The 24,913-nt window shown below is 44.5% G+C and overlaps 1 protein-coding gene across 3 annotated transcripts in view; it reads right to left on the reverse strand.

Moving 5' to 3' along the window:
* The window catches only part of TBC1D2 (TBC1 domain family member 2), a 42,638-nt gene extending 27,945 nt beyond the window's left edge, over positions 1-14,693 (reverse strand). Inside the window, exons 1-4 of one of the 3 annotated variants that reach the window (XM_027549736.1) lie at positions 14,230-14,693; positions 11,429-11,570; positions 6,911-7,058; positions 1,342-1,475 (exon numbers count right to left, since the gene is read on the reverse strand). In XM_027549736.1, the coding sequence (XP_027405537.1) occupies positions 1,342-1,475; positions 6,911-7,058; positions 11,429-11,570; positions 14,230-14,604 (799 nt within the window). In that variant the 5' untranslated portion in view covers positions 14,605-14,693. The remainder of the gene's footprint in view (positions 1-1,341; positions 1,476-6,910; positions 7,059-11,428; positions 11,571-14,229) is intronic. The other 2 variants (XM_027549739.1, XM_027549737.1) reach the window with 2 other exon arrangements.
* Between the last annotated feature and the right edge of the window lie 10,220 nt (positions 14,694-24,913).

Raw genomic sequence — 24,913 nt, forward strand, 5'->3', positions numbered from 1 at the left:
GGTTCCTGCTGAGGGTAATAAAAATGTTTTAAGGATTTCTCAGTTCAGGGGCCTTGGGTTCAATCCCTGGTTGGGGAACCATATTCCACATGCCACAACTCAAGAATTCATAAGCTGCAACTAAAAGAGTCTGCATGCTGCAACTGGCACAGCCAAGTAAATAAAATAAGAAAAAAGAAAAGTTTTAAAATAGATTATGGTGATGGGTTGCACAACTCTGTGAACATACTGAAAGCCACTGAATTGTATGCTTCAAAGGAGTGAATTGCATGGTATGTGAATTACTGGCAATTTGATCTCTGGTTCTTCTGTCTTTTCTAAATTCAGCTGGTACACCTGAAAGTTCTTGGATATCTTAACGAAACTGTGACCACTGCCCCCCGACCCAGCAAAAAAAGGAAAACCGTTTAGAGTAGCCCTGGTACAAAGAACCTGCTATTGATTCGATATAGTACTGATTTTCTCTTGGGCTGTTGGTTTACCAGACAGTGCTCCACACTAAAGTCACTTCTGGGCAGCCCAGGGGTTCTCTCTACCATAAGACTTAGCTAGTTTTTTCCCAATTATTTCCAAGTTAAAATATGTCCTAAGGTATGAATGCCCATTCAAAGATGCCAACCCACCCTGATGGGTCACTCATATTTTGAAAAACAAATAATAAAGTGCCATATCATGGTAGGAAAGAATACTTTGAAGTCACTTGTTCTGCTTCTTCAGGCTGATCTGATTTTAATCATCCCAGAAAAGCATTTTCATATCCTTTCTTTACAAATTGAAAAAAAAAAAGGAAGGGAGAAAAAGTGAGAGATATTTTCCTTTATTACTTCAAGAATCATTTCTTGGTGTTTCAGTTTGGGAAAATGAAAGGTGTTCTGGAAATGGATGGTAGTGATGGAAAGTGATGGTAGCACAAGAAATGTGCAAGTACCCTACACTTAAAATTGGTTAAAGTGGTAAATTTTGTTATGTATTTTTACCACAATTTAAAAATAAAAGTGGGTGGGGGGACTTCCCTGGTGGTCCAGTGGCCAAGGCCCTGCATTCCCAATACAGGGGACCCAGGTTCAATCGCTGGTTGGGGAACTAGATCCCACATGTCGCAACTAATGGTTTGCATGCCGCACCTAAAGATCCTGCCTGTTGCAAAGGAGATTCAGCACAGCTAAATAAATTCAATTAAGAAAAAAAAAAGAATCGTTACTGCTGCTAGACCCATGGAAGCCCAGGAGGACTGATCTGGATCGTTCCATCTTTGACACAAAAGCAGGGACGCTGGTTTAGGGGAAGACAGAGGACACCAACTTAGTCTCTGAAGGCAGCTCGGGCCTGGGCAGAGCTCACCTGGGGCGCCAGGGCCAGGGGGAGAGGGCTGCTCCTCTCTCTGCGTCTCCTCGCTCAGTGGAGAATCTTCTCCGGGGGGTCTGTGGTTTGCTCCTTGGGTCTGCTTGTTGCCCCGGATGTTACACATTGTGTTTCTGAAAGGAAAATAGAGGGTCACGAGGCTGATGGCCTTGCTGTGCTGCCTGCTGCCCTCCCCGCTGCCACTGCTGGTGCTCAGGCTACGTCCCCAACCCCAATCACGGCCTGATCAGCCTGCCTGACTCCAGGTTCCGTGCAGGATGCACCCCATCTGAGCCTCTCCCAATACCCTCATCCTTCTCCTTCCGCTTTTTCATCATACACGTCACCTTCCGTACATAACATTCCTTGTAAGCAATACAAGCTTGACTCCTCTGCCTCCAACTCCACTGCTGGAATGTAAGCTCCATGAGGGCAGGGGTGTTTGTCTGCTTTGTTCACTGAAATAGACTTGTCGGATTAACTTTCCTGAAACCTTCCCCTGGTCTTAGAACGACTTGGCTTAAAAAGCACTAGTGGCTCCTGACTTCTGCTGAGAGAAGTTCCAAACAACTTCCAGCCTCCTGCTCCCTTTGCTTTCTTTCCCTGCTCAGACCTGTTCTCTCGGCAGCCTTCACTGATCACCTCACAGCCTCCAAGGTGCTTACTGTACTTCAGGGATGGGCCTCCCTTTGACCAAGCACTTGCCTAGGCTAAGTAATGGTGTCTTTTCTTCAAGAACTGGGCACTAACCTACCTGCATGCCTGTGGGTACCTGGCACTGGGTCACATGTGCCCAGAGTGTAGACTCAACAGATTTTTTTTTTCCAACGTGGGCTATTTTTTAAAAAGTCTTTATTCAATTTGTTACAATATTGCTTCTGCTTTATGTTTTGTTTTTTTGGCCACTAGGCATGTGGGATCTTGGCTCCCCCACCAGGCATCAAACCTACACTCCCTGCGTTGGAAGGAGCAGTCTTAACCAGGGAAGTTCCCTCATCAGTGTTTGCTCTGCAGGAAGGAACTCGGTATCACCAAAAGCTGACCAGGCACTACAGACCACAGAGAAATTCACAGTGAGTTGAAATGGATGAAAAGGCAGTTTAACTGAGTTTATTTTCCCTCTGCAAAGCGATAAAAGCAGATATATTCCAAAATATAAACAAGGAAGAAAAAAATGAAGAGTTCACTACGTCCATGTTTTTTAAACAGGATATGAACCATTGTACAAGCTGCTCACTTGTGTCTGACTCTTTGCGATCCCAGGCACTGTAGCTCTCCAGGCTCCTCTGTCCATGGGACAAGAATACTGGAATATTGGAGTGGGATTACCATTTCCTTCTCCAGGGGATCTTCCCGACCCAGGGATCAAACCCGGGTTTCCTGCATCACTGGCAGATTCTTTACCATTTGAGCACCAGAGAAGCCCATGGTAGACTGAAAAATCAGTTTGCTATCATGATAAACATCTAAAAAATGGAATAGAGATAGATAGATAGATAAACATCTAAAAAATGGAATAGAGAATATCTAAGAAAAACTTAGAAAGGGTTTTCTTTTGTGAATTACATATATGCATACTGAGCTATAAAATAAGATGGTCCTCTGTGTGTGTAAGTTTTTGATAACTAATTCAATCTCTTTACTTGTTATAGGTCTACTTAGATTTTCTATTTTTGAGTCAGTTTCAGTCATTTGTTTTACTTGGTATTTGTCCATTTCATCTGAGTTATCTAATTTGTTACCATATAATTGTTTATGGTATTCCTGGAAGGAAAGTTATGACCAACCTAGATAGCATATTGAAAAGCAGAGACATTACTTTGCCAACAAAGGTCCATCTAGTCAAGGCTATGGTTTTTCCTGTGGTCATGTATGTATGTGAGAGTTGGACTGTGAAGAAGGCTGAGCGCCAGAGAATTGATGCTTTTGAACTGTGGTATTGGAGAATACTCTTGAGAGTCCCTTGGACTGCAGGGAGATCCAACCAGTCCATTCTGAAGGAGATCAGCCCTGGGATTTCTTTGGAAGGAATGATGCTAAAGCTGAAACTCCAGTACTTTGGCCACCTCATGCGAAGAGTTGACTCATTGGAAAAGACTCTGATGCTGGGAGGGATTGGGGGCAGGAGGAGAAGGGGACGACAGAGGATGAGATGGCTGGATGGCATCACTGACTCGATGGACGTGAGTCTGAGTGAACTCCGGGAGGTGGTGATGGACAGGGAGGCCTGGTGTGCTGCGATTCATGGGGGTCGCAAAGAGTCGGACACGACTGAGTGACTGAACTGAACTGACACTGAAACTGAATAAATCTTTTTATTTTTGTAAGGTTGGTAGTAATGTACCCCTCTCGTTTTTGACTTTAGTCATTTGAGTCTTTTATTTTCTTGGTCTTTCTAGCTAAATGTATGTCAATTTTGTTAACCTTTTCAAAGGACTATCATTTGATCTTAAACTTGTTTTTAAAACAAAATCCAAAGTTTAAAAATAAAATAAAATTTAAAAAAAATTAAAAAATTTAAAAAAAAACCAAAAAAACAAAATCCAGCTTTTTGGTATAGATGAGTCCAGAATAGGAAAAGAATGAGATTGTTCTCTTATGGCGAGTACAGCTGACTGATAGAAGGTAAAATTAATCAATTAAATTAAGAACAGAGAAGAAATTAGAACTCAGCACTCCTAACACCTGAACTTGAATAAGGTACCCTTGACTCCCTGGGCTAGACATTTCCTCCTCCTAGTTCTTACTATGAAAGTATTAGTTGCTCACTTGTGTCCGACTCTTTGCAACCCCATGGATTATACAGCCCGTCAGGCTCTTCTGTCCATGGAATTCTGCAGGCAAGAATACTGGAGTGGATAGCCATTCCCTTCTCCAAGGGATCTTTGCAACCCAGGGATTGATCCTAGAGGAGCACTATTACCGATTATCACTCTGTGCTGGTCTTGTACTGAGCCCCATGACATGAATCTCACACATGATTTGGCGAAGACCCTGGGGAACATCCTGTAGCCAGAGGTACGGTCTGGTGGGATGACTGCACTTTGCCTTGCCCAGGGACTGCAGCCTCCCCACCATGTCCAGGGTCTCACAAGTAGTCACTCCTGGGGTATGCGAAGGCATAAAAACCCCAACTTTGTTCAGTAAAGATCGTTCTAAGCCCTTGTATATGTCTCTGCTGGGGACAGGAGGCTCACTAACTGCTGTCACAGACCAGGTGGCCACAACCCACCCAAACTACTGTGCTTGGAAGAGGCATCTCCACTGTATTGACTTTGCTTAAAGCAGTTCATGGATCATTTTCTGTGTAGGTTTAACTAGGTCTGAAAGGCCTGGTTCAGCATGGGAGCAGTGGTCATAAAGCCTTGTTCTGGAAGGACAGATAACCTTGGGCAGGTCATTTATCCTCTCTGAGCCTGGGTTTTCTCATGTGCAATGAGATGAGGGATATATCCACAACCAACAATGACCTGGCCCTTGCATGGGCCAGGTCCAAGAGAAACACTAGGAATTCACTCATCTCATCCTCACCTACACACACTCAACTCATTTACTCCCCACAGGAACCCAAGGAGGTAAGTCCTGTTATAACCTCCACTAGACAGGAAGAATTGAGACTTGGAAAGGTTAAGGAATCAAAGCCACAGAGCGAGCAAGTGGTGGAACTGAGCCACAGATGTGGATGTCTAACCCATGTCTGAGAACTTAACCATTAGATGCTACTTTTCAAGTTTGTCCGGACATCTCAGTGAGAGCATAAAGCACTGAGCACAGTGTCCTTCCTTGAGTATGACCGGGGCTCATGGCATTGCCAAGAGCAAATACCAAGCCCAGTCAGGCAAGGGCGTGCAGGAGACAAGGGTCTTTCCAGGGCTGTGGGGCAGACAGGGCACTTGCAACACCATCTCACATTTTCTGTGGGTTATTTCAAGTAACAGTGATCCTCAGAAACTTCCTTTTTTGCATGTTCTTGGTTCCGCTTCTCTTGTTTGGTGGCCGTCAGTAGGTATGATCCTGGTTTGATCTTCGTGAGACCACTCTGGACACACACTGGCTGGGTGTTTGGGTTCCTCAGGCTCCCTCTCCCCACAGCACACTCTCCCCCTGTACCCAGCTCCCTCCTGCTTCACCCAAGGGAAGATCCTCTGCAGGGTGCCCTCCTTGTCCACTCATCCTGGGGGGCTCAATCATGCCGCATACCCCCAAGTCTCTGTCTCCAGATCAGATCTCTCTCCTGAGTTCTAGGCCTTTCCATCCAAATGCCTGTGGTGGTAGTTTCATCTCTAGCCAGTAGGCCCTAAAGGACACTCATCATTATTTTCCCTAAAATCTGTTTCTCTCCTGGGAATAGCACCACTCCTCTACTAGTTACCCAAGCAAATTCAAACACTGAAGCCGACAGAGAGGAATGCTATATTTGAGTCACACAGAACCAAGGTCTCTAATTCAAGTCCAGCAAACAATCTATTCTGCTTTCTAAGAGGCCCCAGCTCATCTGATGTCCACAGAGAAAACAAGCACCCAAACAGGATCAGTAGTGGGTATCGTCTGAATTCCCCAAAGCTTCCACCCCTTCAGTTAGAGCAACAATAAAAGCAGCAGATAATATTCAATATTTAAGTGCTCACTGATACCCAAGCACAATTCTAAAGCAGTTTACCTTTAAACTTCTTGCCCCAAACACACATGAGGCAAACATTACTGCATTTACATTTACTAACAATCTGAGTGAAGCACAGAGAATTCAAACATCTTGCCAAGGGTGGAATAGCCTATGACTGGTGGGGCCAGGATACAAATGCAGGCAGTGTGGTCTGAGAGCCAGGCTATAGTGCTGTCTTCTTATAAGCTGTTTAAAACAAAGCCTGCCAGTAGGAAATATAAATTATATATACCACACATGAGTAAATGAAAAAGAAGCTGAGACATAATCGAAATACAGTAAATTACACATGCGAAAAGTGAATAATGATGCATTTGACATTTGTAGAAAACTGTGAAGCCATCACTCCGTTACACTGAATAGATCTCAATTATGCGCATATGTATGGGTTTCCCTGGAGCTCAGTGGCAAAGAATCTGCCTGCCAATATAGGAGATAAGAGTTGTGTCCCTGGGTTGGGAAGATCCCCTGGGGAAGGGCATGGCAACCCACTCCAGTATTCTTGCCTGAAAAAATCCCATGGACAGAGAAGCCTGGTGGGCTACAGTATACAGGGGTCGCAAGAGCGCTGGACACGACTGAGAACTAAACAACAACAACGCGCATGTGTATACGGAAAATGTGAGGAAGGAGGTGCTAAGAACGCTTGCCTGGGTAAAAGGACTACGGGTAATTCCAAAATTTATACCTTTCTGGGTGTTCCTAATTTCTTACAGACAACGTGTACTATTTTAAAAATCAGAACAAAGGTAGTATTTTAAAGTAATGATGGCATGAATTGAAAATAAAGAGCCTAACCCCCAACCCAGGTCCACCTCCCCGCAGGGGAGTCATACCAGATTGCTGTAAGCTCTGAAGGAGGGGCTGCCTGCAGCTTGGCAGGCCTCTCAGCTGCATGGCACTTACTGTATTTCAGTTCCCAGGTGCTTGAGGGAAATATTCTGAAGGGCCGAAGGCCTGGCATGGACTGGCTGCCAGGCAGCTGCCACACCCACAAGATCAGTGGGCGTTTTCACGGGACACAGGAACGCCTCCTCCTCCTCCTCCTCTTGCTCTGAGGAACAAAGAAAAGGGAAATCATCCATGCTCTAAGTCACTGCACTTAGGAAGACAAGCCGGGCAGTGTTATGATTGGGAGCAAGTGAGAGTCTGTGAGCTGCAGAGCAAGGCTTCCCTTTAGGTTAACAGCAGCCAGAGGCAGGCTTTTCACCAAAGGTTTTGCTGGGACAACCTTCCTGGAAACCCCCTTAAAAATCTGCAGAACTGTGGATATTTCTACATCTGAGAATCCATCCCAAAGAAGTTCTAGGAGATGCAGACAAAGCTTTATGAGCCAGGAGGTTCATCCTGGCACTGTTTGGCCTCACACTAGAAATAACATTAAGGGTCTGGGGAGAGGTTAAACACATCATGATGCCTTCAGGCAATGGACTGTCACTCAACCATTGAGAACAATGCTAATGAAGAATGCTTAGGAATATGGGAAATATCCACAGGATATAAAGTGGAAAAAGTTGAGATTCTAGTATGATCTCAACTGTCCAGAAAAAGTCTCAAAGAAGTACACTCTGCAATCTTAACAGAGGTCAGAACTGCATGATGGAGTTAGAAGTGGGCAGGTTATGCTCATTATAGTTTACTTCTCCCCCCACCCCAAAATTTTCTACAGTAAACATGGATTCTTTTATAAACAGAAAATATACATTTATCAAAAGCAGATGTTAATAACGAGATTTTATAACACAGGGAAATTTTAGGGACACAATACTGAGTGCCAAAAAAGCTAAGTAGGGCCTTTTGTATTATTATATGATCAGAGATATGTTTAAATAAAAGGCAGGCAGGAGTCCATGACATAACATTAACATTGGCTGTCTCTGGGTGATAGGCTTATGGTTACTTTTTCTTCTAGTATTCTATGTTTCCAATACGTTCTGCTTCCTCCAAAATGTTTAATAGTAAGGAAGGTTTCAAGGCTAAGGAAGCATTATTTGAAGTATGAGAGAGAGGGAGGCAAAATATTTCGAGGTCAGTTTTGAGTGTTACAAAAAGTGGGAGAGAACTCAGGCCACTGGAGGGGTGGCATGACCCTGATCAGGCAGCCCCTGAGGATGACAGGATAGCAGACACTCTTTGTTTGGAGCCCTCTCACTGAGAGAGTAAAAGATTGCAGGGGTAGAGGAAATTTATTTTTGCACTACATCTACACAGAGGGCATGGGTGCAAAAACATAAAAAACACAAGCACACCTCTGAAGGGCTGAGGGCTTGGCATGGACTGTTTTATGGGTTCAGTTCCAGACAGATGCCCCCATAGAAAATAGAACTGATATGACCCAAGGCTCTGGTCTGGGGTCTCTGGGCCCCTCTCCAGCCTAGAGAGGGAGGTGTACATGCCCTCAGGGAGGTGCCCACACAAAAAGCTTTCAGCAGCATTTACTTGTAATTCTCCTTTTGCCTGAACTGTAGGGACTGCCACATCATCAGTCTGAAGAAATCAGCACAATGAAATTGCCTAGCCAGAAGGTCGCTGCTTCCCCAAAGGGCCCTGAACAGATGACCAGTTGCCCCCACAGCCTGAGGGGTGTCGGGGGGGTGTGCATGTGAATCTGAAGACTAGGGTTCAAATTTCAGTGCTGACATTTTCTTGCTGTGTGACCTTGGACAGGTCTCTTGACCCCTTCGAGCCTCAGTTTCCTCTTCTGCAAAACGGGAATAACTACCTACCTAAGATCTCTGTGAGGATTAGGGAACTTGAGGCACGTAAAGTGTGAGAACAGAGTCAGTAAGTGGTATATGTATTTCTATGATGATATACATAAAAGTCCTTCGTAAACTGTGTCCTACTGTGGCAAAGTGTTATTATTATTATTATAGATCTGCTGACTCCCCCTTGATCCTCCATGGCTCTTATAGAGACCAGTGTTTACGGCAACTATAAAATAACGGTGTTTAAAATAAAGGTGTATAAAATAAACACTTAAAGGCCGCAGAGAACATGCCTTGCAGATTGCTCAAGGACATGATTAAACACTTTTGAAGAAGATGAAGTGTCCGTGACTCAAAGTCAGATGCAAGTCTGTTGGTTTTTGCTCCCCTAGGAGCATGCCTCTGCTTCCTCCCAGGAAGGGTGGAGGCTGGAGAGGTGGGGCAGTCTGCTCTAGCGGGGTCTGCCAACTTGCTCAAGACTCCGGAAATGTCTTTCTAGGGAAGGTTCCTCAGGGCCCCTGTGTCCAGGAGGGTGGAGGCTGCTGTGGGATGAGAAAGGCTTCAGAGGAGAAGTCTACATCCTGGCTTCCTGCATCTTACCCCCACCCTATTCCCCAACCCACCCCCTCCCCACGCCCCACCCCCAGACCCCCGAAGGAGACTGGTGCCTGGTCATTAAGGCAACTCCCCTCCCCCGACATCCACTGCAGGGGCAGGCCCAGAAGAGGCCCACTGAGTGTGTTGAACCAAAGGCATTCTTCTGATAACCTGGTTCTTTGGACACTTGGGAATCCTGTCAATGGAAGGCTTCCTTGGTACTCCTAGTCTGAGGTTGATCTGGCAACTGTGTCATTCAGCCACAGGTTCTGGCGTAGTCAGGGCTATTGGCTCTCCCAGAGATGGGAGAGGAGGGTGAGAAGCGCAGAAGCAAAAGCAAACACACCCTTCCCCAAAGAAAGTGCTTAGCAGCATAAAACACACAGAAGGTTCTCTGCGGAAATTTTTAATGATTATCATAAACCATTAAAAAGAAGTATTTACCATGACAGTGTACAGACACATTCAGTAACTGCATTATTAGGGCAGTTCTCAAGCACTGAGCATTCACTATGTATCCGGCTTTATGCTAAGGGCTATATATTCCTTTTCTCACTTAATGATAAAATTCAATATACTTACTGACACATTCATTCAGTAGATACCCAATGTGCCCGGCAGGGCATCAGGTACTGAGGATACAGGTGACAGAGACATGGAACCCACCTTTGGAGGGTAGGGGGCAGAGACTGACAAGCACACTGTGATTAGAACATAACGTTAACTGTCTGCAAAAAGCGTTGAGGGCTCACAGAATCCAGCTGGCAAAGTCCTGGAAGGCTGCCAAGAGGAAGTTAGCAAGGAGGTGACAGTGGAGTGTGGCCGGAGAGTGTAAGCAGGAATGTGTCACGTGGACAAAAGTAGGCAGGGACGCCTCTGGTGCTGCTGAAGTGCACAGCACAAGGTAGGCACTGGGCGCACAGGCAGAGGTGAGACCAGGAAGGACAAGGCCTGAATCTGGTGCTAAAAAGCTGGGCCTGGGACATGGAGGGCGGCCATGGAAGGGGGTGTGGCTCAGGTTCTCATTTGAGAAAGCTCGCTTGGGCTACAGTGAAGAGGTGGGGTCTGCGGTGGCAGGCTGGGACACGCAGACACTGGAGAGGAGGCTGCTGTGGTTGTCCAGCTAAGAGTGGAGGCCTGACCCAAGACAATAGCAGTGAGCACCTGGATCTGACGTGCACGCCAGAAAGCAGACATCGCCGGCCCAGGCGACTGACTGGACTGGCTGAGATTCAGGAAGGGGCAAATGGTAAATGAAGGCCATTGGCTGAGGGAAGGAAAAGTGGGGAGAAGGATAAAGGCAGATGAGCTCGGTCTGTAATGCATCTGGGTACTAGGGTCTAGGAGGCGGCTGGTCACAGGTCCCGCCCTCGCCCACGGGGGTCCCTGTCAACTAATGGTGAAGCATGTTAGACACGCTACAGCCCTGTGGGTGGTTTTCTGTCTCAGTTCTAAAACCTGCCAGTCACAGTCCTGGCTGCAATATGGGTGTGGGAGGGTATGAGCTCCAGGACTCCTCCATGCTGAGACGTTTTAGGATTTGGGTTCTTATGGGTCACCTGGGGGTGAAGGTTCTGCCCTACAGAAACATGGGATAAGATCACACATCTACTCGACTCACAGCACAAAAGCATTTATGTCAGAAGCAACAACAATAACTGCATTTTCTCATTAACCTTCCTCACAGGTTGTGAAAGTTCTTGAAATCTTTGCATAATTGCTATCATCATAATATTAGCTGACGTCTACTGAACTCTGACAATGCTCAGACATCATTCCAACCACTTAAGCTGTGTAGATTCATTTAATCCTTATAATAACCCTAAGAAGTAGGTATAGTTTATTAACCTCATTTTACAGGGAAGGAAATTGAAGCTCAGAAAGGTTAAGCAACTTGCCTAAGATTGCACAGGATGAGGATCTAAAGCCAGCCAGCATGGCCTCAGAGCCTGTGTTCTTGCCATGGATGCTATACTGTTGCCCTAGCTGATCCTGAGCCACATCCCTGGCTCTCTGCTTCTTTAGCAGAGGACTCCTCCCACTTACTCCCAACAGGAGGGTAGAGGATTGGTCACCAAAAGCCCTGGGTGTATGAATAGAAGGCAAGCCTGTTGGGTACCTAGCTCAAGGCGCAGGGCAGGCCCATTCCCAGCCAGGGCAGCGTCGTGGGCAGCAGGAAGTGCAGGCAGGCTGTTGTGGAACTCCCAGCGCTTCATCTGCAGCTGCTGCAGCCAGTACAGCATCGCTTGCTTGGTGGCAGCCTGAGAAGCACAAGGGTTAGTTGGCAAGGCCCTGTGCCCACACGGTGGGACTGGGTGAGGGATGTGAGAAGGTCATGGGAAGTTTGGCAACTCTCTCCTTCCTGAGAAAACAAAAAACAAAACAAAACACTGCCACTGTGGATAGGTGCCCATCTTTGAAACACCACATGCTCCTCAGTCATAGAAGATAACCAGGCTCTGATCTTCCACTCAGAGATATCTTAACCTTTCTGGGCCTCAGTGTTTTCATCTGTACTATGGTGATGATAACACTCGGTCCATAAGGTGGTTATGAGGGTGAAATGAGGGAAGGAAAGTGTCCAGCAGAGTTCCTGACATGCAGCAGGAGCTCCAAATGTGCTCACTGGATAAAAGAGTTTGGAGACATAGAGAGAGAGGGAGAGAGCTTTGAAATTCTGACTTGGCTGGGGCCCAGGTAGCATCACTACCTTCTTGTGTGACATCTCAGTGTCCTAGTCAACTTTGTGGAGTGAGGAGAATCCCCCCCTTTCTGAGGATGATACGACTGGGACCTGGAAAGTCACATGCGCTCAACAACAATTCAGTGACACCTCCAGGCAGCCCACACAAGGTACACCTGACACTGGTCATCAGTCCCCCGGTACTGGATGGTCCACACACCTACTCTCACATCCATTACGTTGCCTGATCCTCCACTGGGGAAGCAGGGCAGGAGTGCTTGGCCCCTGCTATAGATGGAGAAACTTGGAGAAACTAAGGCTGTGAGGTGGCCCAGGCAGGTGGTGGTAGAGCTGGTCCCAGAACCCAGGTCTCCCACTTCTAAGCCAGAGACCTGTTATAATTTATGGCCAGGAGAGTGTGACTTACAGAGAGAAGGCCTGGGATCAGATGGGCTGCAGAAGCTGGGCAGCTCGCTAGGATTGGAAGGTAAGCCTCACAGAGATGAGCACAGTCAAGGCCGTGTGAGAATATAAGCAAGCAACCAGGGCAAGCCCTCTTCTCAAGAGGGCCAGGGGTGAGGTATGCAGAAGGCAGGAGGCTCCATGAGAGGGGCCCTCAGCCTGCCATGGAGGGATCAAATCAGATAAAATGCTGTCCACCATTCTCTTTCTATATATCAAAGCTTTCCCTGAGAGACCTCAGCTTCTTCCAGGGCTTCACCATGACCTTGTGCTCACAAACTCCCACTCATACCCAAACATCCCATTTTATTAATTCTCTGGACATGTGTATATTGAGCATCTATGGTATGTGTCAGGGACTGTGGTAGGCAGTGGAGACACTGGTGAGCCCACATGGCCCCTCTCCTCTTGAAACTTAAGAATCTACCAAGGGGACATATGACTGCATGTCCTTTGTTTCCTCAATTGGGGTTCCCTCCTGTCAGTGACTGGCCCAACCAGGCAGTCAGCCAGTTACACAAGCCATCCTTGACTCCTCTCTCATATCCATAGCCACCTGCATATGTCTCCTTCCCCAATGCTACAGCTCAGCCATCATTTTCTCCTGATGGACTGTCACCCACCCCCCACTGCAGCCTGGTCACAAGACTGGCCTAGTCATTAAAGTGCAACTAAAAGCTGTGAGCTCTATCCAGGGGGCTCAATAGATTCTCCATTGGCTGGAAGTAGAGGTGGGAGGGAAGCAGTCTACTGGCACACTCCTCTCTGAGTGTGAATTCCAGAACTCCTAGCCCACACCAATCTTTCTTTCCAGTTAAGTTCTAGGCACTTTCACTGGACAAGAAGTTTCTGACCTTGGGTTCTGTTACTATGTGTGCTCAGTCAACAAATACGTATTGTGCACCCACTAGATGCCAGCAGTAGTCTAGGCTGAGATTAATTCCGCAACTTGTGATGTGCCAGGTGCTTACATACCTTGTTTTAGTCTCACAAACTACCTCGGTACTAAGAGGTTAACTTGCCCAGAGTCACACAGTTAGTAAGTAGCTGATGCAGAATTTGAATCCAAGCCTGTCTGATTTCAAAGCGCATGGCCTTTGCAATGCTTCAGGCTTTTCCAGTTAAATATGATAATAAAACAGAACTTACTGATGAGAAAACAGGTTTGGCTATGCTTCAATGAACAATGTAGGTTGATCAGTGAAACCTAAGTGTTTATCTCCCAATCTCTGCCAATGTTTTCTCAGCATTCACTCCCCTTGGCTACAACATCAAGAAAAGTAATTCAGAATCCAGGCCTTGAAAGAGGATTGTAAAGCTCATATCTTGACTATACTTCAGCCCTAAGTAAGAAAGTTATGGTAACTGCCTAGTTTTTTGTTGTTAAGCTGGTTAAGTTTTGTCTGACTGTTTTGCAACCCAATGGACTGTATCCTAAAAATTTTGATAAGGTACTGAGAAGTAGGGAAGCTATGAGATTCCAAGTGTGGGCTACACTACTTTTTAGTGGTGTGACTCAAACCAGTCCCTTTACCCCTTTATGACTCAGTTTTTTGATCCGTAATATAGGTCCATCATCCCGGCCTTTACTGCAGGAATCTAATGAGGAAATGGGTGTGAATGCGCTTTGAAAAACACAAAACCCTGGGCACCCAGGGTTCACTGAGGTGATCGGGGTCGGTGATTATGATAAGTTTATTGTGACCACCCACCTGTGCTCGGCGGTGCCCTGGGATCCCATCCCGGCCAAAAAGGGAAAACAGCGCTCCATTTACCTTCAAGGTAATTATCCGGTTGGGAGTCTTGATTTCGAAAGTCCCCTCCTCGGCGTCCGCCTTGCAATCAAACACCGCACTGGAGAGGTCGATGCTGTCCAACGGATTCGCATCCTGCGCGGTCCGCGAATAATACAGGTGACATTTCCTCTCGTCGAAGAAGAACCAGCGGGATTTCCAGCCCCGGATGGGCCCCTTGCCACCAAACTTACTTAAATATCCACAAAGCTTTGGGGGGGTCGCCTCCAGGGGCCGGGTACAGCCCTCCGACTCCTCCGAAAGCGACACCTCGGGAACCTTGGCCGAGCCAGCAGGCTCTTCGGACCACGGGACGGAGGAACCAGACTCCGCGGGGCTCTCCTGCGCGCCCTCCATCGCAGAGGGACTGGAGGTTAGTGGCCCAACCTCACTCAAATCTTGAAAACTCAGGTGATAACCTTCCAAAAGGGAGTGATCCGGCGGGGGCGGGGCCAGTGGCGACCCGCCTCCAGGAGACGACGGAGGAACTCGGTTGGCTGCAGCTTGTGAGCCTCATAGATCGAAAGCCCAGTAGGGGCGGATGGCCACGCCCATTCAGGCCTCGGCCGCCAGGACACGCCCCGGCACGCCCTCTGCCGGCTCCTCCTTTCCCGCCTACTTCAGGCTTTTCCTCGTTGCCTCTGCGCCATCTTTACTGGGGGCAGCTTCCGGCATGAGGCAGTCCACAGGTTGAAGGCGTGGTGTCTCTGAATTAGTTAACCTGCGGAAGGGAAGCTGAAAGAGACGCGGGTCCTCCGGTACACTGCTCTGGTAACTCGCGTAATGGCGTGGAAGGGTGGTCCTTTCTCGCGCCTCATGGGCCTCCCGCCTTTTCTCCCCAGGTACCGCTCCGGTCACCGTCGGACGGCGGACCGCGCGGCTATTGGCTGAAAGGGACGCCCTGCTCAGTGTCGCCACATCCGGCACTGCTCTCGGCTTGTGGGGCTTGTTGGCTCAGTACCCGCGGCTGTTTATTCGTGATTCACCCCTGACCGCGGCGGCCTCTCCGCCCTCCGTCCCAGCCTCCTTTTCTGGCTGCTTGCGTTACCTGGGGCGCCTGGTCCGGCTGCTACCCTGACGGAACCCGGTGCCTGACTGGGGCTGGACTCAGCAAATTGTGTACACAGACAAATAGGCCCTGATTAACTCGTTCAACCTCATGTCTCATTCTACCACTTGACCTAAAGTTTTTCCCCTTCCCTCCTGTCAGGCGCCATCTCTTCTCTTAGGCTGTAGAACCCATTTCTGTCCACCTCTTTCGAGGCATCACGGTGCCCTAGCCCTTTCTTAGCTCCTCTCCCTTTAGCTTCTCTTTCTCTGCTGCTGCTGCTGCTAAGTCGCTTCAGTCGTGTCCGACTTTGTGCCCACCAGGCTCCTCTGTCCCTGGGATTCTCCTGGCAAGAATACTGGAGTGGGTTGCCATTTCCTTCTCCAATGCATGAAAGTGAAAAGTGAAAGTGAAGTCGCTCAGTCGTCCTCGACTCTTAGCGACCCCATGGACTGCAGCCTACCAGGCTCCTCCATCCATGGGATTTTCCAGGCAAGAATACTGGAGTGGGTTGCCATTGCCTTCTCCAATCCTTAACAAAATTCTCGTTTCCGGGTAAATTATGCCCAGAGACTGAGACTGTAATTTTGCCAGTACAGTAATTTTTTAAATACAGGTTCACTGCAGAAATTTGCCAGTACAGTAATTTTTTAAATACAGGTTCACTGCAGAAATTATAATTTATAGTAACAGTATTTCCCAAGTTCCTAGTATACGGGATAATGTCTCTTAATAAGCAAATGAAAAGAAGTAACATCCTCCCAACTGTAAAAGGGCCACAAGGTTAAAACTGTTTTGATAGATGATTTCTAAAACTGTTTTTCCTATCTTCCCCTTGTGTTGCTGGGAACTAAATTTGCATTCTTTGTTACTGATTAATGCTGGCGGGCCTTCTTGCTAGTTTTGCTTGTTCCTTTTAACCCCAGTCTCAAGACTTTCCTTAAATACTCCTGGTTTCTCCCAGAAAGCAGGACGGTAATTTTCAGGAAGTTAGTCTGCTACTGTCCTCATTTGCTGTCAAATCAATAAATTTCGTTTTCCTTTATCCTTAGAACCTTCCCATTATCTTCAGTCTGTATTGGGAAGGAGGACTGAATTTTCAGTTACAAAATCAGTGATATGTTAATTATACTGTTGTTCCAGCCAAAGGGGGGTTTGAAAGCAATAAAATCCAAATTTAGTTCAGGTGTACCTTTCTATGAGTTGGTTCCTGGTATAGTCAGTCATTCCTTCCAGTTGGGTATCAGGGTTAGGACCTATTACCAATGTTGGTAGAGGTTGCTCCCGAGGTTATTCCTCCAGGGACCCTTACATGGCTTGTGCCCCTGCCTACAAGGACTAGCACTGCCAGGTTAGGAACAGATCTCCCTTCTTTTCTGAATTCAGTTCAGTTTAGATGCTCAGTTGTTTCTGACTCTTTGTGACTCCATGAACTGCAGCACGGCAGGCCTCCCTGTCCATCACCAACTCCTGGAATTCACCCAAACTCATGTCCATCGAGTCGGTGATGCTATCCAACTGTCTCATCCTCTGTCGTGCCCTTCTCCTCCTGCCCCCAATCCCTCCCAGCATCAGAGTCTTTTCCAATGGGTCAACTCTTCGCATCAGGTGGCCAAGGTATTGGAGTTTCAGCTTCAACATCAGTCCTTCCAATAAACACCCAGGACTGATTTCCTTTAGATGGACTGGTTGGATCTCCTTGCTGTCCAAGGGACTCTCAAGAGTCTTCTCCAACACCACAGTTCAAAAGCATCAATTCTTCGGCACTCTGTTTTCTTTATAGTCCAACTCTCATATCCATACATGACTACTGGAAAAACCATAACCTTGACTAGACAGACCTTTGTTGGCAAAGCAACGTCTCTGCTTTTTAATATGCTATCTAGGTTGGTCATAACTTTCCTTCCAAGGAGTAAGCGTCTTTTAATTTCATGGCTGTAGTCACCATCTGCAGTGATTTTGGAGCCCAGAAAAATAAAATCTGCCTCTGTTTCCACTGTTACCCCATCTATTTGCCATGAAGTGATGGGACCGAATGCCATGGTCTTAGTTTTCTGAATGTTGAGTTTTAAACCAACTTTTTCACTCTCCTCTTTCACTTTCATCAAGAGGCTCTGTAGTTCTTCTTCACTTTCTGCCATAAGGGGTGGTGTCATTTGCATATCTGAGGTTATTGATATTACTCCCGGCAATCTTGATTCCAGCTTGTGCTTCCTCTAGCCCAGCGTTTCTCATGATGTACTCTGCGTATAAGTTAAATAAGCAGGGTGACAATATACAGCCTTGACGTACTCCTTTTCCTATTTGGAACCAGTCTGTTGTTCCATGTCCAGTTCTAAATGTTGCTTCCTGACCTGCATACAGGTTTCACAAGAGGCAGGTCAAGTGGTCTGGTATTCCTCTTTCAGAATTTTCCACAGTTTATTGTGATCCACACAGTCAAAGGCTTTGGCATAGTCAACAAAGCAGAAATAGATGTTTTTCTGGAACTTTCTTGCTTTTTCCATGATCCAGCGAATGTTGGCAATTTGATCTCTGGTTCCTCTGTCTTTTCTAAAACCAGCTTGAATATCTGGAAGTTCACGGTTCACGTATTGCTGAAGCCTGGCTTGGAGAATTTTGAGCGTTACTTTCCTAGCGTGTGAGATGAGTGCAATTGTGTGGTAGTTTGAGCATTCTTTGGCATTGCCTTTCTTTGGGATTGGAATACAAACTGACCTTTTCCAGTCTTGTGGCCACTGCTGAGTTTTCCAAATTTGTTGGCATATTGAGTGCAGCACTTTCACAGCGTCATCCTTCAGGATTTGGATTACCATATTTTTCTTCAATACTGTATAAATTCCAATTTCCATAAATCTGGATCCACATGATCAATATTTGCTAGAGTTACTTTGGTTTTAAAGTAATTTGTGTGAAACTACAAGCACAGAGGGTGGGACACAGTAAATGTTAACTATAATTAAAACTCAGTAAAGAAGACCTCTAGGCAAAAGGCAGTAAACCACAGACAGGATGTTAGATTATATAGTAGAATTCACACCATTTAAAACTTGGAAATACTACAATTACAACTGGAGATTTTAGCACCACTTTTAGCCTTTGTGAGATTTGCTGGAAGACAGCCACAAAAAACAAAGATACAGAGATCAGAATGCAATGATAAGGTTGAATCAATTAAATAGGGATTACTTAGTTTTTTTATATTATGCTCCATGTCATTTTGACATGGAGACATTTTTGTTATCTAGAAAGATTTCGTGCCAGCAAATACTTTGTCATGAAAATTTGAAAATAATAACAAAGTTAACCAATCTAATCTCTTGGAAGTAAAAACAAATTTTCTAAATAGCTATTGGGTAAAAAGGAAAGTAGCTGCCATTATGAACTATTTGGTGGAGGAAGTTAAAGGCAGTAAAAGCTGTGCTTATCAATATTCAGCTTGAATGCTTAGTCACTGGTGTCATATGGACCTCCAGTACTTGAATTCTAGCACCAATGATTATTAATCGTGTGATCTTGGGACATAGACTAGAACACTGCCATTCTTGTGGGTAAAGAGTTGGAAGGGGTATTGCACGTTTCTCAACTTTTTCATCCTGTTACAGGTTGAATTGTCACCCTTAAATTCGTATGTTGAAGTTCCAACCCCAGTATCTCAGAATGTGACAGTGTTTGGAGATAGGACCTTTAAAGAGGTAATTAAGGTAAAATGAAGTCAGTAAGGTGGGCCCTACTCCAGTTTGACTCATGTCTTTATAAGAGATTGACACACACATACACACCCACACATGCATGGGTGCTAAGATCTGGGGAAGACAGCCATCTACCAACCAAGAAGAGTGGCCTCAAAAGAAATAGCCCTGTTGACACCTTGATGATGGATTTCTAGCCTCCACAATTGTGAGAAAATTAATTTCTGTTGTTTAAAGCCCAGTGTTTCTTTAGGGCAATCCTAGCAAACTAATACATCCCCTGAACAACAGAGAGCTTCCTTGGAAACCCATCACAGCACAGTTCATAATGAATTAGAGCAGCCATGAAAACCCTCTGAAACTTTATTTTATAAACATAAATACCTGCAAATTCATATCAGTTTAATATAAAGTATTTTACATTAATTTCTAAAAAGCTGAACAGTGGAACCCTACTCCCAACCACTTCCACGCCGAGGGATGGAGGAGAGGCAGGGTTACAGGCCCCAGCTGGGGTGCTATGTGTCGGGAAACCTGGTCACTGGAATTTTCATTGGCCCGTTATAACCTCTCTGGGCTTTGGTTTCCTCATCAGTAAAATAAGGATAACAATTCCTCCTCAGGGCATCCCATTGAGTGTTTGTGAAGACTAAAAAGTAACTATGGAAAATTTAGGGGTTGGTATCCCTAATCTGCAGTAATGTTAACATGCTCATGGTGGGAATTCCGTGGTGGGCCAGTGGTTGGGCCTCTGTGCTTCCACAGCAGTGGGCACGAGTTCCATCCCCAGTCAAGGAACTTGGATCCCTCAAGTTGCAAAAAACAGAAAAACATGCTCTGGGTTGCTCCAGGGGAAAAGAAGATGAAGACGGTAAAAATAGATTTAAGTTTTAGGTTTAGGGATGTTAGAGGGAAACTTCTGTTAATCTGGATGCATTAATTGCTGTGTGTTCTAGTGGATGCACTTCTGGTTATTGCATCAAAATATAGTAACATCCTTCCTCTTCTTCCCCTTCAAAATTTAATAACATCCTTCCCCTTGAAGAATAGTGTATGCTGCAAAGCTAGAGGTTGTCAGAAAGCGACACCTTGTGGCCTCTGTGGTGTACTATCCTGGGGTATATTGGGCGTTCCCAGGCTCTGAAAAAGGTGGCTTAAAACTCAACATTCAGAGAATGAAGATCATGGCATCTGGTTCCATCACTTCATGGCAAATAGATGGGGAAACAGTGGAAACAGTGACAGATTTTTATCTTTTGGTGCTTCAAAATCACTGCAGATGGTGACTGCAGCCATGAAACTAAAAGACACTTGCTCCTTGAAAGAAAAGTTATGACCAACCTAGACAGCATATTAAAAAGCAGAGACATTATTTTGCCAACAAAGGTCCATCTAGTCAAGGCTATGGTTTTTCCAGTGGTCATGTATGGATGTGAGAGTTAGACTGTGAAGAAAGCTGAGCGCCGAAGAATTGATGCTTTTGAACTGTGGTGTTGGAGAAGACTCTTGAGAGTCCCTTGGACTGCAAGGAGATCCAACCAGTCCATCCTAAAGGAAATCAGTCCTGAATATTCATTGGAAGGACTGATGCTGAAGCTGAAACTCCAATACTTTGGCCATCTGATGCGAAGAGCTGACTCATTTGAAAAGACCCTGATGCTGGGAAAGATTGAAGGCAGGAGGAGAAAGGGATGACAGAGGATGAGATGGTTGGATGGCATCACCGGCTCAATGGACATGAATTTGAGTAAACTCCCGGAGTTGGTGATGGATAGGGAGGCCTGGCGTGCTGCAGTCCATAGGATTGCAAAGAGTTGGGCACGACTGAGCAACTGAACTAAACAGGGTCATTTGCTAAAGGGCTTAAAGTAAAGTAAAAGTCGCTCAGTGGTGTCCAACTCTTTGTGACCCCATGGACTGTACAGTCCATGGAATTCTCCAGGCCAGAATACTGGGGTGGGTAGACTTTCCCTGCTCGAGGGGATCTTCCCAACCCAGGGATCCAACCCAGGTCTCCCGCATTGCAGGCAGATTCTTTACCAGCTGAGCCACAAGGGAAGCCTCAAAGGGCTTAAAAGAGGCACCAAATCATGTTCCCTTTCCCCACAATATATTGTAAAGAGGAAGGTTAATAATTTGACATCTTTAAAACATATATACTTTACATATTCCTTCAGCCTGTTTTTTAGTGAAGAGTAGTGAAACATTTTCTTTTAACGAAATCATGTATTTCTTTGTATTCAATATAAGAGTTTATTACATGCACTAATGAACATTTTTTATTAAGTAATTTGGAGTTGCCTTCAATATTGAGTTTTTTTATTTATTAATACTTTGGGACAATTTCAGTTCTCTTATTAAGGAAGGAGTAGTCTTATTTAAAATATGATTTAAAAATTTTAGGCTTTCTGGTCAGGAAAATGTCATCATATAATGTCTAACATTTATTTTTGAGTAATATTTTCAATTGATAATAAGCCCAGAGAATTAATGTTTATTTGACAGTTTTTATTTTTAAATATATTTATGATTTTGTTCTTTCAGTGTTGCTGTTGCTGCTGCTAAGTTGCTTCAGTCATGTCCGACTCTGTTCGACCCCAGAGACGGCAGCCCACCAGGATCCCCCGTCCCTGGGATTCTCCAGGCAAGAACACTGGAGCGGGTTGCCATTTCCTTCTCCAGTGCATGAAAGTGAAAGTGAAGTTGCTCAGTCATGTCTGACTCCTAGCAACCCCATGGACTACGGCCTACCAGGCTCCTCTATCCATGGGATTTGCCAGGCAAGAGTACTGGAGTGGGGTGCCATTGCCTTCTCCTTTTACTGAGATATAATTGACTTATAGCACTGAATAAATTTAAGGTGTATAGCATAATAATTTGAGTTACATACATCATGAAATTATTATTATAATAAGTTTAGGAACATCCATTATCTCATGTAGTTACAGAATTAAATAGAAAATTTAATGGAAAAATATTTTTTCCTTGTAAAGAGAATTCAGGATTTACTCTCTTAACTTTCATATATAACATACATACAGCAGTATTAATTATCTGTATCATGGACATTTTATTCCTAGTACCTATTTATCTTATAACTGGAATTTTGTACCTTTGACTTCCTTCGTCCATTCCCCCCCATACCCTACTTCTGACAACCATAAATCTAATCTCTTTTTATGAGTTTGTTTGTTTTTGAAGTATAATTGACTTAAGAAACTGTTAGTTTCTTATACACAACATAGTGATTTGATATTTCAGTACATTTCAAAATGATCACTGCAGTAAATCTATTTATACTCTGTCCCCATACAAAGATTAAATAATTATTGATTATATCCCCCAGACTGTACATTGCATTCTTGTGACTCATTTATTTTGCAACTGGAAGCTTGTACCTCTTAAATCTCCCTCACCTATTTCTCTCCCCCCCTCAACCCCCTCTTCTCTCGCAACCACCTGTTTGTTTTTTGCATCTGTTTCAAAAACCCTGTTTCTCTTTTGTTATATTTGTTAATTTGTTTTATTTAGTTTATTTTTTTTGCCACACCACCTGGCATGAAGGATCTTAGTTCCCCAACCATGGATCAAACCTGTGCCCCCTGTAGTGGAAGCTAGGAGACTTAACCACTGGATTGTCAGGGAAGTCCCACTTTTCTTTTTTTAGATTCTGCATGTAAGTGAAATCATACAGTGTTTACTTTTCTCTGTCTGATTTTGTTTTTACTTAGCATAATGGCCTAGCTTTATCTGTGTTGTCACTAATGGCAAGATTTCATTCTTTTTTGTGGCTATGTAATATTCCATTGTGTATATATGCCAGATCTTTATCCATTCATCTGTTGATGGGCACTTAGCTTGGTTTCATATCTTAGCTATTATAAATAATGCTGCAGTGAACATAGAGGTGCACGTATTGTTTTCAAATTAGTGTTTGCTGGATTGTATGGTAGTTCTATTTTTAATTTTTTGAGGAATCTCCTAGTGGCTGCACCAATTTACATTCTCACCAACAGTGCATGAGGGTTCTCTCTTTTGCACAACTTTACCAACACTTACTATTTGTTATCTTTTTTATAATAGCCATTCCTATGGGTGAGGTGATAGCTCATTGTAATTTTAATTTGCATTTCCCTGATGATTATGATATTGGGCATCTTTTCATATGCTTGTTGGCCATCTGTATGTCTTATTTGGAAAAATGTCTGTTCAGATCTCTGCTGCCCATTTATTAATTGGATTGCTTGTTTTTTAAATGTTGGGTTGTATGAGTTATTTGTGTATTTTGAATCTTAACCCCTTATCATATAAGTTGCTTGTAAATATTTTCTTTCATTCAGTTGGCACCCTTTTTGTTTTGTTGATAGTGTCCTTCACTGTGCAAAAGTTTCTTGGTTTGAAGTAGTCTCATTTGTTTACTTTGGTTTTGTTTCCCTTGCCTAAGGAAACGTCCAAAAAAAGAAACAAATGCTGCTAAGATTGATGTCAAAGAGCATACTGCCTATGTTTTTTTAAGTCTTTAATCCATTTTGAGTTTATTCTTGTGCATGGTGTGAGAAAGTATTCCAGTTTGGTTATTTTTGCATGTAGCTGTCTAGTTTTCCCAAATACATAATTTTAAGGGAATTTTATTTAAATTTATTTTTTAGTTTTATTTAAACACACAAATCATTTGCAAATAAGATTCTCACTGACAGTTTTCCTATTAAAATATTGAAGTAGGCAGACAGAGAAACAATGTTTAGTTTTGGATGTATACTTCATAATGTCACATGATCTCAGAAGTTAAGATAGGCTTCCCAGCTACCTGGCAGGGTCACTGTAACATAACAAATGTCCACTACATTGATCAAATTTTGCATGATTGAACATAATGGAAACTCAGTTCCATGTGTCCAGCCCACACTGCACAGCATTTAGTTGTAGACTCTTGAAAGAAATGACCTGACATTGAACAGTTTTATTTTATATTCCCTTTCGAATTCTGAATGTAAACCAGATTCTGGAAAAGCAACTTCAGTTCCAAGGAAACTTTCCTTTTTAATTGTTTTATATTTTAAAGAATCAAATAATGTGGGAGAGTATTTTTTGTTTAATTTTCACAGATTTGTAAACCAGAGAAATGAAAATCCGAACCTCTTGTATTTTGTGTTATTGGTGGGCTTGGCCAGAAATGTAGCCACATCAGTTAATGGGCAGGGAAAAGAAATTCCTATGGGAAACTATCAAATCTGGCACTGTCATCATTTCTTCTCTAGTGTCTCTGGAGTTAGACTGTCTGGATTTAAATTCTGGCCCTATCATCACTAGATGTGTGACTTTGGACAAGTTACTTAACCTCTCTGTGCCTGAGTTTCTTCTTCTGTATATCTGAGGATAATCTTTTTTAAGAAATTAAAAAGTATATTTTTTTGTTTGAAGTACAGTTAATTTGCTCAGTCCTATCTGACTCTTTGTGACCCCATGGACTGTAGCCTACCAGGCTCCTCTGTCCATGGGATTTTCCAGGCAATAGTCCTGGAGTGGATTGCTATTTCCTTCTCCAGGGGATCTTCCCAACCCAGGGATCGAACCTGGGTCTCCCGGATTGTAGATAGACACTTTACCGTCTGAGCCCATCTGAGTCCCATTTGGCTTCCCTGGTGGCTCAGACAGTAAAGTGTCTCTCTACAATGCAGGAGACCTGGGTTCCATCCCTGGGTCGGGAAGATCCACTGGAGAAGGAAATGGCAATCCACTCCAGGACTATTGCCTGGAAAATCCCATGGACAGAGGGTCCATGGGGTCGCAAAGAGTCGGACACGACTGAGCGACTTCACTTTTCACAGTTAATTTACAATGTTGAGTTAGTTTCAAGTATACAGCAAAATGATTCAGTTATAACTAAGGATAATCTTAATACCTCTTCTGTAGTGTTTTTACATGT

Source organism: Bos indicus x Bos taurus, chromosome 8 (assembly GCF_003369695.1).
Source record: "Bos indicus x Bos taurus breed Angus x Brahman F1 hybrid chromosome 8, Bos_hybrid_MaternalHap_v2.0, whole genome shotgun sequence".
Taxonomy (NCBI): domain Eukaryota; kingdom Metazoa; phylum Chordata; class Mammalia; order Artiodactyla; family Bovidae; genus Bos; species Bos indicus x Bos taurus.